The sequence below is a fragment of the Actinia tenebrosa genome, unplaced genomic scaffold, assembly GCF_029948245.1.
Source record: "Actinia tenebrosa isolate PJP-AT-01 unplaced genomic scaffold, QUT_ActTen_1.0 PGA_scaffold14__42_contigs__length_11649687, whole genome shotgun sequence".
Lineage (NCBI taxonomy): Eukaryota > Metazoa > Cnidaria > Anthozoa > Actiniaria > Actiniidae > Actinia > Actinia tenebrosa.
Window position 1 is genome coordinate 2,827,412 of NW_028292574.1, and position 11,593 is coordinate 2,839,004.

At 37.9% G+C, this 11,593-nt stretch overlaps 1 protein-coding gene across 1 annotated transcript; it reads right to left on the reverse strand.

The window, feature by feature from the left end:
- Positions 1-7,079: 7,079 nt before the first annotated feature.
- LOC148911210 (uncharacterized) lies at positions 7,080-8,377 on the reverse strand. Its single transcript, XM_089029843.1, has 2 exons — positions 8,294-8,377; positions 7,080-7,991 (listed from the first exon to the last, which is right to left on the reverse strand). Exons 1-2 carry the CDS (start codon positions 8,360-8,362, stop codon positions 7,107-7,109), a joined length of 954 nt encoding a protein of 317 aa, XP_088885969.1. The 5' UTR covers positions 8,363-8,377; the 3' UTR covers positions 7,080-7,106.
- Between the last annotated feature and the right edge of the window lie 3,216 nt (positions 8,378-11,593).

Sequence of the window (11,593 nt, forward strand, 5' to 3'; positions counted from 1 at the left end):
CAAATCATTATGAATGACTTACCATTGGTCAATGACAAGTTGTCTATTGACAAGTCATTAAATTAAAGACATTTCCTTAAATTTCCTATTTACAGAAGGCTTAACAAATAAGTTTCTTTTTCTAGATTACTTTTCCCTTAGTAATATTTTCCCCTTATTATTATTTTTCCCCTTTACAAAATGTGTGTGTAGGTGTATGTGTAAGTGCGTGTAAATGTGTGTAGGTATATGTGTAAGTGTGTTTATGTGTGTGTATCTATGTGTAAGTGTGTGTAAGTGTACGTGTAAGTGTGTGTCGAGGTGTGTGTAAGTGTGTGTGTATGTGTATGTGTTTTAAGCGTGTGTATGTGTGTGTAAGTGTGTATGTATTGTTGTGTGTAAGTGTATGTGAATGTGTGTAGTGTGTAAGTATGAGTAAGTGTGTGTTATTGTGGTTGTAAGTGTGTGTGCAAGTGTGTGTAAGTGCGTGTTAGCGTGTCTGAGTGTAAGTGTGCGTAAAAGTGTTTATGTGTGTGTAGGTTTGTGTAAATGTGTGTGTAAGTGTGTGTAAATGTTTGTAAGTGTGTGTAAATGTGTGTTTATGCGTGTGTAAGTGTGATTAAGAATGTAATTGTGTGTCCGTGTGTGTGAGTGTGTGTAAGTGTCTGTACGTTTGTGTGCAAGAGTGTGTAAATGTGTACAAATGTATGTAAGTGTGTATAAGCGTGTGTAAGTGTGTGTAACTTTGTGCAAGTATGTGTAAGTGTATGTAAAGGATAGTAAGGGCTTGTGCAAGCGTGTATAAGTGTTTTTCTAGGTGTGCGCAAGTGTGTGTAATTGTTTGTGAGTGTGTGTAAGTGTATGTATGCGTGTGTAGGTGTGTGAGTGTGTGTAAGTGTTTTTAAGGTTATGTAAGTGCGTGTGTAAGTTTGAGTGTAGGTGTGTGTAAATGTGTATAAGTGTGTGTAGTGTGTGTAAGTGTGTATGTATTGTTGTGTGTATGTGAATGTGTGTAGTGTGTAAGTATGAGTAAGTGTGTGTTATTGTGGTTGTAAGTGTGTGGTTAAGTGTGTGTAAGTGTGTGTAAGTGTGTGCAAGTGTGTGTAGTGTGTGTAAGTGTGTGCAAGTGTGTGTAAGCGTGTCTAAGTGAGTGTAAGTGTGCGTAAAAGTGTTTATGTGTGTGTAGGTTTGTGTAAATGTGTGTGTAAGTATGTGTAAGTGTGTGTAAATGTTTGTAAGTGTGTGTAAATGTGTGTAGTTGTGTATAAGTGTGAAAGTGTGTGTAATTGTATGTAAATGTGTGTTTATGCGTGTGTAAGTGTGATTAAGAATGTAATTGTGTGTCCGTGTGTGTGAATGTGTGTAAGTGTCTGTAAGTTTGTGTGCAAGAGTGTGTAAATGTGTACAAATGTATGTAAGTGTGTATAAGCGTGTGTAAGTGTGTGTAACTTTGTGCAAGTATGTGTAAGTGTATGTAAAGGATAGTAAGGGCTTGTGCAAGCGTGTATAAGTGTTTTTCTAGGTGTGCGCAAGTGTGTGTAATTGTTTGTGAGTGTGTGTAAGTGTATGTATGCGTGTGTAGGTGTGTGAGTGTGTGTAAGTGTTTTTAAGGTTATGTAAGTGCGTGTGTAAGTGCGTGTGTAAGTTTGAGTGTAGGTGTGTGTAAATGTGTATAAGTGTGTGTAAGTGTGTGTATGAATGTGTAAGTGTGTATGTATTTGTGCGTAAGTGTTTATAAATGTGTGTAGTGTTTATAAATGTGTGTAAGAGTAGGTAAGTGTATGTAAGTGAAGGTATAAGTGTATTTGTAAGTGTGTGTAAGTGTATGTAAGTGTGTGTAAGTGTGTGTAGTGTGTGTAAGTGTGTGTAAGTATGTGTAAGTGTGTGTAAGTGTGTGTGTAAATGTGTGTAAATGTGTGTGAGTTTGTGTAAGTGTGTGTAAGTATATGTGAAAGTGTATGTAAGTGTGTGAAAGAGTGTGTGAGTGTGTAGGTGTGTGTAAATGTGTATAAGTGTGTGTAAGTGTGTGTATGAATGTGTAAGTGTGTATGTATTTGTGCGTAAGTGTTTATAAATGTGTGTAGTGTTTATAAATGTGTGTAAGAGTAGGTAAGTGTATGTAAGTGAAGGTATAAGTGTATTTGTAAGTGTGTGTAAGTGTATGTAAGTGTGTGTAAGTGTGTGTAAGTATGTGTAAGTATGTGTAAGTGTGTGTGTAAATGTGTGTAAATGTGTGTGAGTTTGTGTAAGTGTGTGTAAGTATATGTGAAAGTGTATGTAAGTGTGTGAAAGAGTGTGTAAGTGAGTGTGTATGTGTGTGTAAGTGTGGGGAAGTGTATATAAATATGATAGTGTGTTTAAGTGTGTGTAAACGTGTGTGCAAGTATGCGTGTATGTGTGGGTGTAAGTGTGTAATTTTGTGTGTGTGAAAGTGTGTATAATTGTGTGTATAAGTGGTTGTAAGTGTGTGTAAATGTGAGTAAGTTTGTGTAAGTGTGTTTAAGTGTGTGTAAGTATGCGTAATAGTGTATAAGTGTATATGTGTGTAAGTGTGTTTATATGTGTGTTGGTGTGTGTGTAAGCGTAACTAAGTGTGTGTAAGTGTTTGTAATTGTGTGTATATTTGTGTGTGTAAGTATTTGCAGGTGTGTGTGGTGTAAATGTGTGTAAGTGTATATAAATGTGTGTAAATGTGTGTAAGAAAAGATACTTTTATTTAAATAGGGTTATTCCTATCAGTAAAATACAATAAATTTACTGTTATCAACAGGAGCCCTAACTAAAGAAAAATAAAACAAAAGAAATAGACTTAAATATTTAAGATATGAAATTAAGCTAAAAACAAACACTAATAATAATATCAATAAACTATACAATATATATACTAAATTTATATACATACATACATATAAACATGCAGAGTAGCATGTACACAAGGAGACACATACATAGAAACACACTCTTGCATGCATATATGTAGGTATCATAATATGTAATATGTAGGTATATAAAATACGACCATTAAAAATCTAAATATCTATCAAATACATTATTTAACGATTTCATTAAAAACTATACAGCCATGATAGTAAAAGGCTTTTTTAGCACATTCCGTCCTAACTCGGGGCAAATGAAGCAAACCACTCTGCCTCGTAATACGTTGAACAATATCCCTATTATAAGTAAAATAATGCTTAAAAAAAAAAAAAAAAAAAAATATGTGTGTATAAATGTCTGTGTAACTGTGTGTAACTTTGTGTGTAAGTGTGTTTGTATGTGGGTAAGTGTCTGTAATCGTGTGTAAGTGTGTGTAAGTGTATGAAAGTGTGTCAAAGTGTGTGTCTATGTGTGTAAATGTGTGTAACTGTGTGTAACTGTGTGTAAGTATGTATAAGTGGTGGTGTATGAATGTGAAAGTGTGTGTAAGTGTGTGTAAGTATTTGTAAATGTGTGTGTGTAAGTGTATGAAATTGTGTGTAATTGTGTGTATGTGTGTGTAAGTGTAAGTGTATATAAATGTGAAAGTAAGTGTGTTTAAGTGTGTATAAGTGTGTGTGCAAGTATGTGTATATGTGTGTGAGTGTAAGTGTAATTTTGTGTGTGTATAAGTGTGTGTAAATGTGTGTATAAGTGTGTGTAATTGTGGGTGTATGTCTGTGTAAGTGTGTGTAAATGTGTGTGTAAGTGAGTGTAAGTGTGTGTAAGTATGTGTAAGTGTGTGTAAGTGTGTGTAAGTGTGTGTAAGTGTGTGTAAGTGTGTGTAGTGTGTGTAAGTGTGTGTAAGTGTGTGTAGTGTTTGTAAGTGTGTGTAAGTGTGTGTAAGTGTGTGCAAATGTGTGAAAGTTTGTTTAAGTGTGTGAAAGTTTGTGTGTAAGTATGTGTAAGTTTGTGTATAAGTGTGTGTAAGTGTGTGTGTATGTGTGTGTAAGTGTGTGTTTGCAAGTGTGTGTGTCTGTGTAAGTGTGTGTAAGTGTGTGAAAGTGTAATGATGTGTAAGTGTAAGTGTGTGTAAGTGTTAGTAAGTGTGTGTAATTGTGTTTAACTGTGTGCTTATGTGTTTGTAAGTGTTTGTAAGTGGGTGTAAGTGTGTGTAAGTGTTTGTAAGTGTGTGTAAGTATGTGTAAGTGTGTGTAAGTGTGTGAATGTGTGTATGTGTGTGGGTATGTAAGTGTATATAAATGTGATAGTAAGTGTGTTTAAGTGTGTGTAAGTGTGTGTATAAGTGTGTGTAATTGTGGGTGTATGTCTGTGTAAGTGTGTGTAAATGTGTGTGTAAGTGAGTGTAAGTGTGTGTAAGTGTGTGTAAGTGTGTGTAAGTGTGTGTAAGTGTGTGTAAGTGTGTGTAAGTGTGTGTAAGTGTGTGTAAGTGTGTGTAAGTGTGTGTAAGTGTGTGTAAGTGTGTGTAAGTGTGTGTAAGTGTGTGTAGTGTTTGTAAGTGTGTGTAAGTGTGTGCAAATGTGTGAAAGTTTGTTTAAGTGTGTGAAAGTTTGTGTGTAAGTATGTGTAAGTTTGTGTATAAGTGTGTGTAAGTGTGTGTGTATGTGTGTGTAAGTGTGTGTTTGCAAGTGTGTGTGTCTGTGTAAGTGTGTGTAAGTGTGTGAAAGTGTAATGATGTGTAAGTGTAAGTGTGTGTAAGTGTTAGTAAGTGTGTGTAATTGTGTTTAACTGTGTGCTTATGTGTTTGTAAATGTTTGTAAGTGGGTGTAAGTGTGTGTAAGTGTTTGTAAGTGTGTGTAAGTATGTGTAAGTGTGTGTAAGTGTGTGAATGTGTGTATGTGTGTGGGTATGTAAGTGTATATAAATGTGATAGTAAGTGTGTTTAAGTGTGTGTAAGTGTGTGTATAAGTGTGTGTAATTGTGGGTGTATGTCTGTGTAAGTGTGTGTAAGTGTGTGTAAATGTGTGTAAGTGTGTGTAAGTGTGTTTATGTGTGTGGGTGTATGTAAATGTGTGTGTATATATTTGTGTGTGTTTGTTTAAGTGAGTGTAAGTGTGCATATGCTTAGTTTAGTTTAGTTTATTGAAATTTGCCACAAACATAATACAATTAAATGCACAACATACAAAGGTAAGGGCGGGCGGAGAAGAAAACAGGGCGATAGCCTCAATTGAGTTTCAACTCCTTACGTTAATTAAGAAAATATGAAATATGTCTGTTTAAGGCCCAGGTAAAACGCCGCACCCCACATGAGCCGAACCCAAAGCGGAACTTACAGTCCCAAAAATAATGCTTTTCGGTTCACCCTGCCGTGAAGCATGGTGCCTGACCCGGGCCTAAAACTTAAAATAATTCTATAAACAAACTTATAAACTATTACATGAGCATCACACTATGGCGGACTGTAAGTACTAAGCTAAGTTTTGTAGTGCTCAAAAAGTAGACTTTTGAATTGTGAAACAGTTGATACAAATTTAAAGGAATATGGGAGGTTATTCCATAACTTAATAGATCTAGGAAAATAGGAGTTAGTAGAATAATTCTGAGAGTGTTTAAAATGAAAACGGAAGTTGGCGGGATCGTATTTACGAGTAGCATAACTACTTGTTTGAGGAAGAAAAAAGCGTTCAAAATTAGCGGAAATGAGCCCAACCTTAAATTTAAACAAGAGTGCTAAGTCATGTATATCTCTGCGGAATTCTAGAGGAAGTAAGTTTAGCTGTATCAGCCTGTCTATGTACGTTACTTCTTTTACTGGATAATTAAGTATAAATTAAGTTGCGCGACGTTGAATATTCTCTAGTAGACTGCGATATTTTTTGTTATAGGGTGACCACAAACAAGAAGCATATTCTAAAATAGGTCTAACTAATGTAGTAGTACAATAGTTTACGTGTTGATATGTCTCTAATGTCACTGCCACAAACACGCTTGATCAGTCCAAGAACTTTGTTGCCCTTAGTGCACAGTCTCTTGATATGTGTTGCCCACGACAACTGATGAGTGACAGTCACACCAAGACCGGAAGTTTCAGTAGCGGATACTAAGGCTTCGCCAGCAAGCTGGTAGTTATATTTAAGCCCCTGACAAGATCTTCTTTTATTCATATGTAAGACTTTACATTTGGTAGTATTAAGAGCGACTGTCCACTAATATCGAGCCAAATCAAGAATCGGCGGCAACAGCGAAAAAATCCGCGATTTTCTTTATTTTTGGTCCAGAGTTAGGTATTAGTGAGTAAGTAAACGTGATGGGTTTTATTTCTTCAAAAAAAATTTTATCGCTGAGAAAAATCGAAAAAACGGCCCGTCCGATATAGGGCCCAAGACGGCACGAAATGAAAGCCATTTTAGGGGTTTCTTTAACGTTATCCTGTAAAGTCGCAACACATTTTCCAGCTTTTTTAAATTGAGATATTCGTTCTTCAACTATTCTTGAACATTTTCATGCAATTTTAGGCTCATGGGTTTATTATTTATTTTTTTAGAGGTCCGTCAAACTCGCTATAATTTCAGTCTGCAAAAACTTCGCTCCGGCACACAAATTCAAAAAATAAATTCTACATGTGGTATCATTCAGAATCTTTCGAAACTTCGGATTCTAAGCAAGTTAATATGGATCTTAAAAGTTCCATCAAAATGAGTTTGGGGAAATTTCCACAGCGGTCAAAACAAGCGAGTGAATAATGCTGAAGCGAATAACAAATTGACTCCGAAGTTCAGTGTTGGCTTGACAACTATATTGAACGAAAATGTAACAAAGGTTTTGAAAGGATTTTAGCGACCTTGCTGATACCTGAGGCTAATTTTTAATTTGAAGATCTTGCTTACATGAATTACATGGCAAAAGATAAAATGTTCTCTTAGTTGGCCTGGGTTTTCTTGGGTTTGGCCGAGGTTTTCTTGGTTGGCCGGGGTTTTCTTGGTTGGCCGGTGTTTTCTTGGTTGCACTGAGTATTTTCTCTGTGGTCGTTATTACTGATTCAACGGATTTGGGAGTTTTAGATTTGATCTGTGTAAATTGACTATCGCTGGTTTCAATTAACGTCAGGGATGCTATCTGTGACTCGGTAGGTAGTTGTAGATCTTTGGATGATAGAAGTTTACCTGGTCCAATTTTGTATGCCTTCCAGATACGAATCCCATCTTCACAATACTCTACATTAGATACTTGACTGACATCGTCCAATTTCAATGTTGGCATATCTGGGATGACGGGGGATCCAGAGAGGATGACGCCACAGCAGGAACTCCGCCTGACGATAAGATTGCTTTTTTCATGTGCTCAGGAGAAATGATATCATTGCCTTCATTGAGGTGGATTCTCATATGGGACTTGAAGGTAGCAGCCTTTCTATCACAGGCTCCCTTTCCTCCCTGTGGATCTGAGAAGTCCATGCGCTTGATTGCAACACCATGACAATGGCCTAATAACTTTGCATAAAAAATGTTCGGACCGTTGCGATAGCGTCCAGCGTTGTCCTGACGGTAAAAAACTGAGCGTAGTTTGGGCATGATGACTTTAAGCCTTTCAATGACATCTGACATTATAGCCAGAATGACGACGTATTCCTGACCACATGACTCAAAGATGTAAACAAATGTTAACATTTCTAATCGAACATCTTTGCCTCGTTTAGCCGCTACTGTGATGTGCCAAGACATGCCACGTTTGGCAAACCAGTCTTTCTGACTCTCTCTAAACTTTCTTGGAATGAATTTCATGGCCCAGTCTTGGGTTAGAAAAACGGACGTCTCATCGAGGACTTCTAAGATGTCTACTCTAGCCTCATCTTGGTTAACATAGCGCAGAAGATGTGATTTCCATGCTCCAATGTTTGTTTTGGCCTGTCGCACACGGAAAGTCAGCTCTTCCTTTCTATCTTCAGAGAGATTTCCCGACTGCTCTTTTGAAACTTCCTCTATGCACATGACGGTGTTGGTTCGCATAGTACACCGATCACATGAGCTATCGTGCTGGTGATTACACTCTGACTGATAATCTGAATCATCAGGGTCACTCAAGGCATACCGCCTACAGTGATCAGCCACCGTCGAACTCTCAGATATGTGCACCTGCAATTTATATTTAAAAATATCCATCACTGAATTAATTTATATTAGTCTTTAAATAAAACTAACCAAGGGGATGTTTGGTTTATCTTTAATGCTCTAGCTTTGATTCTCTGTTGTTGATTTTATTTGTACTGGACAGCGAAGGTCCGCTATATTAGAGTTTCAGTATTGTGTGTTAGGTTACTCTAAGTACGTGAATCCGCGTGAATTGCGCTATTTTAAAACATCTGCTTTGACCGCGAAGAGACTCCCTAATCGGCCTAAGCGGTCTTTGTACCGTAATGTGACGTTATAGCGGTTACGTTATAGTCAGTTTTCAGGTAGCGTTTTCCTGCTTTAAGGCGATCTTGTTGCTGTTTTGCCCAAGCCATTCCTAAACCGATGTCTCTTAGTATTTCTGTAACGTTTTCTAGATCGTCAAATGCCTTTGCACCTGTCGAACTTATGTAGTCCAAACCCTAAAGCGAAGTTCTTAAGAAGCAGGACAGACCATAAGGATACGAAGCAAAGTACTGCGACTCAAGGGCGTAAAGGCTGACTCCCGACAGAATTCCTGGTACTGTTGAATTACCCTTTCGGGAATGATAGTACGAATTACGTTTGGGACCTTGACTAGCTGATCAGAAGATAATTTTATGGTTTTCTCTCCAAAAGGTAAGTCCTGGATGATGTGTGGACTGGTAACGAAGTTAATAAAGTGGTCGATCTTGCTTGTTGACACGGAAATTCTTGACTGAGGGTGACAGTGGGACAGGTTCTCCTCTTCCGTAAAGTAGGCAGTGACGTTTGGCCTCAGTATATCGATACTTTGTAAGATCTGGAATCCATTTACGAAGATTGTTTAGACTGACCTTGTCCGCCATGATAGAGAGAATTTGTCTTCGAGTACCCCAACTACCTGCAGTATTGTAACATTCGGTCAGCGCATCCAAAAGAATGGTATCCATGTCTTTAAAGTTTGCTACATCATCAGAAAACCGCTGGCAAAGGGCTGTCGAAGAAGAGACTGACTGACAGAGAAAATCAGCATCACACGGGGCAATTTCTTCAAGAACGGCTGTTACTCTTTGGTATGCTTTGCGTGTATAATATCGCTTGGTCCTGTCACTAGCATTAGACCAAGGCGTAGTTAGGGTGTGTCTGACTGGACTGACATCTCTGGAACGCAAAAAGCTATTCAGTTCTTGTAAAGGATTTCCAGATGATTCCTCCAAGCTGCTATCATCAGAGGGCAAAAAAAGGCTCCCACCAGGTGTTACTGGGTTTAGATGTGGTTGACCGGTACTTTTTGCAGTCAACGGGGTGCTGTGGGCGGTTGGGGTATTCATTGTTACCTCTTTGTCAGTCTCCTATAAAATACAAGTACATACATATGAAAAGTTAATTTTATTTCCTGAAAGACAAGAAAACGCATGGGAGTTATAATCATGTAATAGAAGGAACGGATCCAGAATGTTTTAAGGGGAGTAATTCTTACAGGGTAACCAATGCCGTTACCAGTCTAAAATGTTTTCTGGCATAAACAATATTAATGCATTCCCTCGCCACCCCTGGACCAGACCCTCAGGATATGTGCTAAAACCACGCCTTTATTTAATGCTACGAAAGACATCGACTCACCAAAGACATACACTTTATCTTTGCTTGAACAGTGTAATCGTCTAGAAGGACCCTGCATTCCCGGCATATTGCTGTATAACAATGAAATATTCACGTGGCATGATTTCAGTATGTCAGACTTTATGGCGTCAAGTTAACGTCTTCATTTGACATTGCTTGAATTTTCACATGCAGCTATTGCAGCATGCAATTTAGCGGGAAATACATTTACTTTCATACTGAATTGGCTTTATTTCATTCCTTAGTCAACAAAAAGAGTAACATATATACTAACCTGAACCTACGGGAACAAAGACACCCGTCATCTGCAAGATAGTATTCGATTTTTCTTTCCCGATCCCGCGATCAGCTTTGGGCCATTTTGCTTTCTTTTCGCCAGGCCTTGACAGCTCCTGAGGAACTCGGCAGCGCTGGTAACTTCTGCGCCAGCCTATACTTAACAATGAACGATGACCTGGACAAATTGTCAACTCTGCAATATTGTCTGGAACCGAGAGTATCGAAGCTCGAGCCAAAAGTAGTTTAACCTCAGAATCGACATCCTGTATACCAAAAGCTTTCTTATGCCCGGATATATCCAATTCACATGAACTCAGTGGTATCACGACCATCTTCTTGTTTCGATCTCTGGGATCATAACCGCAATTTCCGCCTACGATTTTCTTAAATGAACAGCTGACTTCCATTCCTAATCCCTCATGAACGAAAGCCGCTTTACTAGGAAGTACTAGTAAACGTCATTTTCCCATGTCACGTGGTTGAACGCTTGTCCAGGTATTTATGAGCACATCATGACAAGTAGGAATTGACAATTTCAGTATTTTTTCTTAATGTTTCCCATTCTTGGGTTTATCTTTTGCCATGATTCAAGTAAGCAAGTTCTTCAAATTACAAATTAGCCTCGGGTATCAGCGAGGTAGTTAAGTAACTACAGTAAAATCCTTTGGTACATTTTTGTTCAATACAGTTGTCAGGCCAACAAGGAGTCAGTTTGTTATTGCTTCGCAAGTCGAGAAAATAAGAAATGATTCGAAACTTACCTCGTATCAAAACCTGGAAGCCCGCTACATTCAGCTTTTCACCCCCCGCCCCCCTTCCCCCACGGGACGATAGGTCACGCAATCAATAGTACTGATCCCAAGTTCCGATAAACGTATCACAACTGATTCTGAAAATGGAAGTAAAACTGTACAGAATTAGCAAGAAAACATGTAAAGCAAGTAGGAAACGTCTTTCTGTAATATTGCTTTGACATTAGTCGAATTGTAGGAGTATTTTCAGACCATAAAACATATTTTGAAATCTACTCGTTGAAAGCACTATGCTAATTAGAAACTGGGTAGTTCTTACTCAAAGTAAATCAAAGGAAATCTCGATTCTTAAGCTTTGATATTTTGAAGTTAACTCAAAGAAACACTAAGAAAGTCGTTGGAAATTAAAACCTGTCCGTTTTAGCAAAATTATAGACTGATTTTCGTCCTAATTTCAAAGGCTCCAAACACAATGTCATGGGGCGGTTTCTTCTAAAAACCAGCATTATTCACTCGCTTGTTTTGACCGCTGTGGAAATTTCCCCAAACTCATTTTGATGGAACGTTTAAGATCCATATTAACTTGCTTAGAATCCGAAGTTTCGAAAGATTCTGAATGATACCACATGTAGAATTTATTTTTTGAATTTGTGTGCCGGAGCGAAGTTTTTGCAGACTGAAATTATAGAGAGTTTGACGGACCTCTAAAAAAATAAATAATAAACCCATGAGCCTAACATTGCATGAAAATGTTCAAGAATAGTTGAAGAACGAATATCTCAATTTAAAAAGGCTGGAAAATGTGTTGCGACTTTACAGGATAACGTTAAAGAAACCCCTAAAATGGCTTTCATTTCGTGCCGTCTTGGGCCCTATATCGGACGGGCCGTTTTTTCGATTTTTCTCAGCGATAAAATTTTTTTTGAAGAAATAAAACCCATCACGTTTACT

Excerpts from the sequence above, each read along its gene's own strand:
- LOC148911210 (XM_089029843.1), bottom strand. The coding sequence starts at position 8,362 with ATGGCTTGGGCAAAACAGCAACAAGATCGCCTTAAAGCAGGAAAACGC. Across the intron at positions 7,992-8,293 it reads ACCTGAAAACTGACTATAAC|GTGCACATATCTGAGAGTTC; the intron begins GTAACCGCTATA and ends TATAAATTGCAG.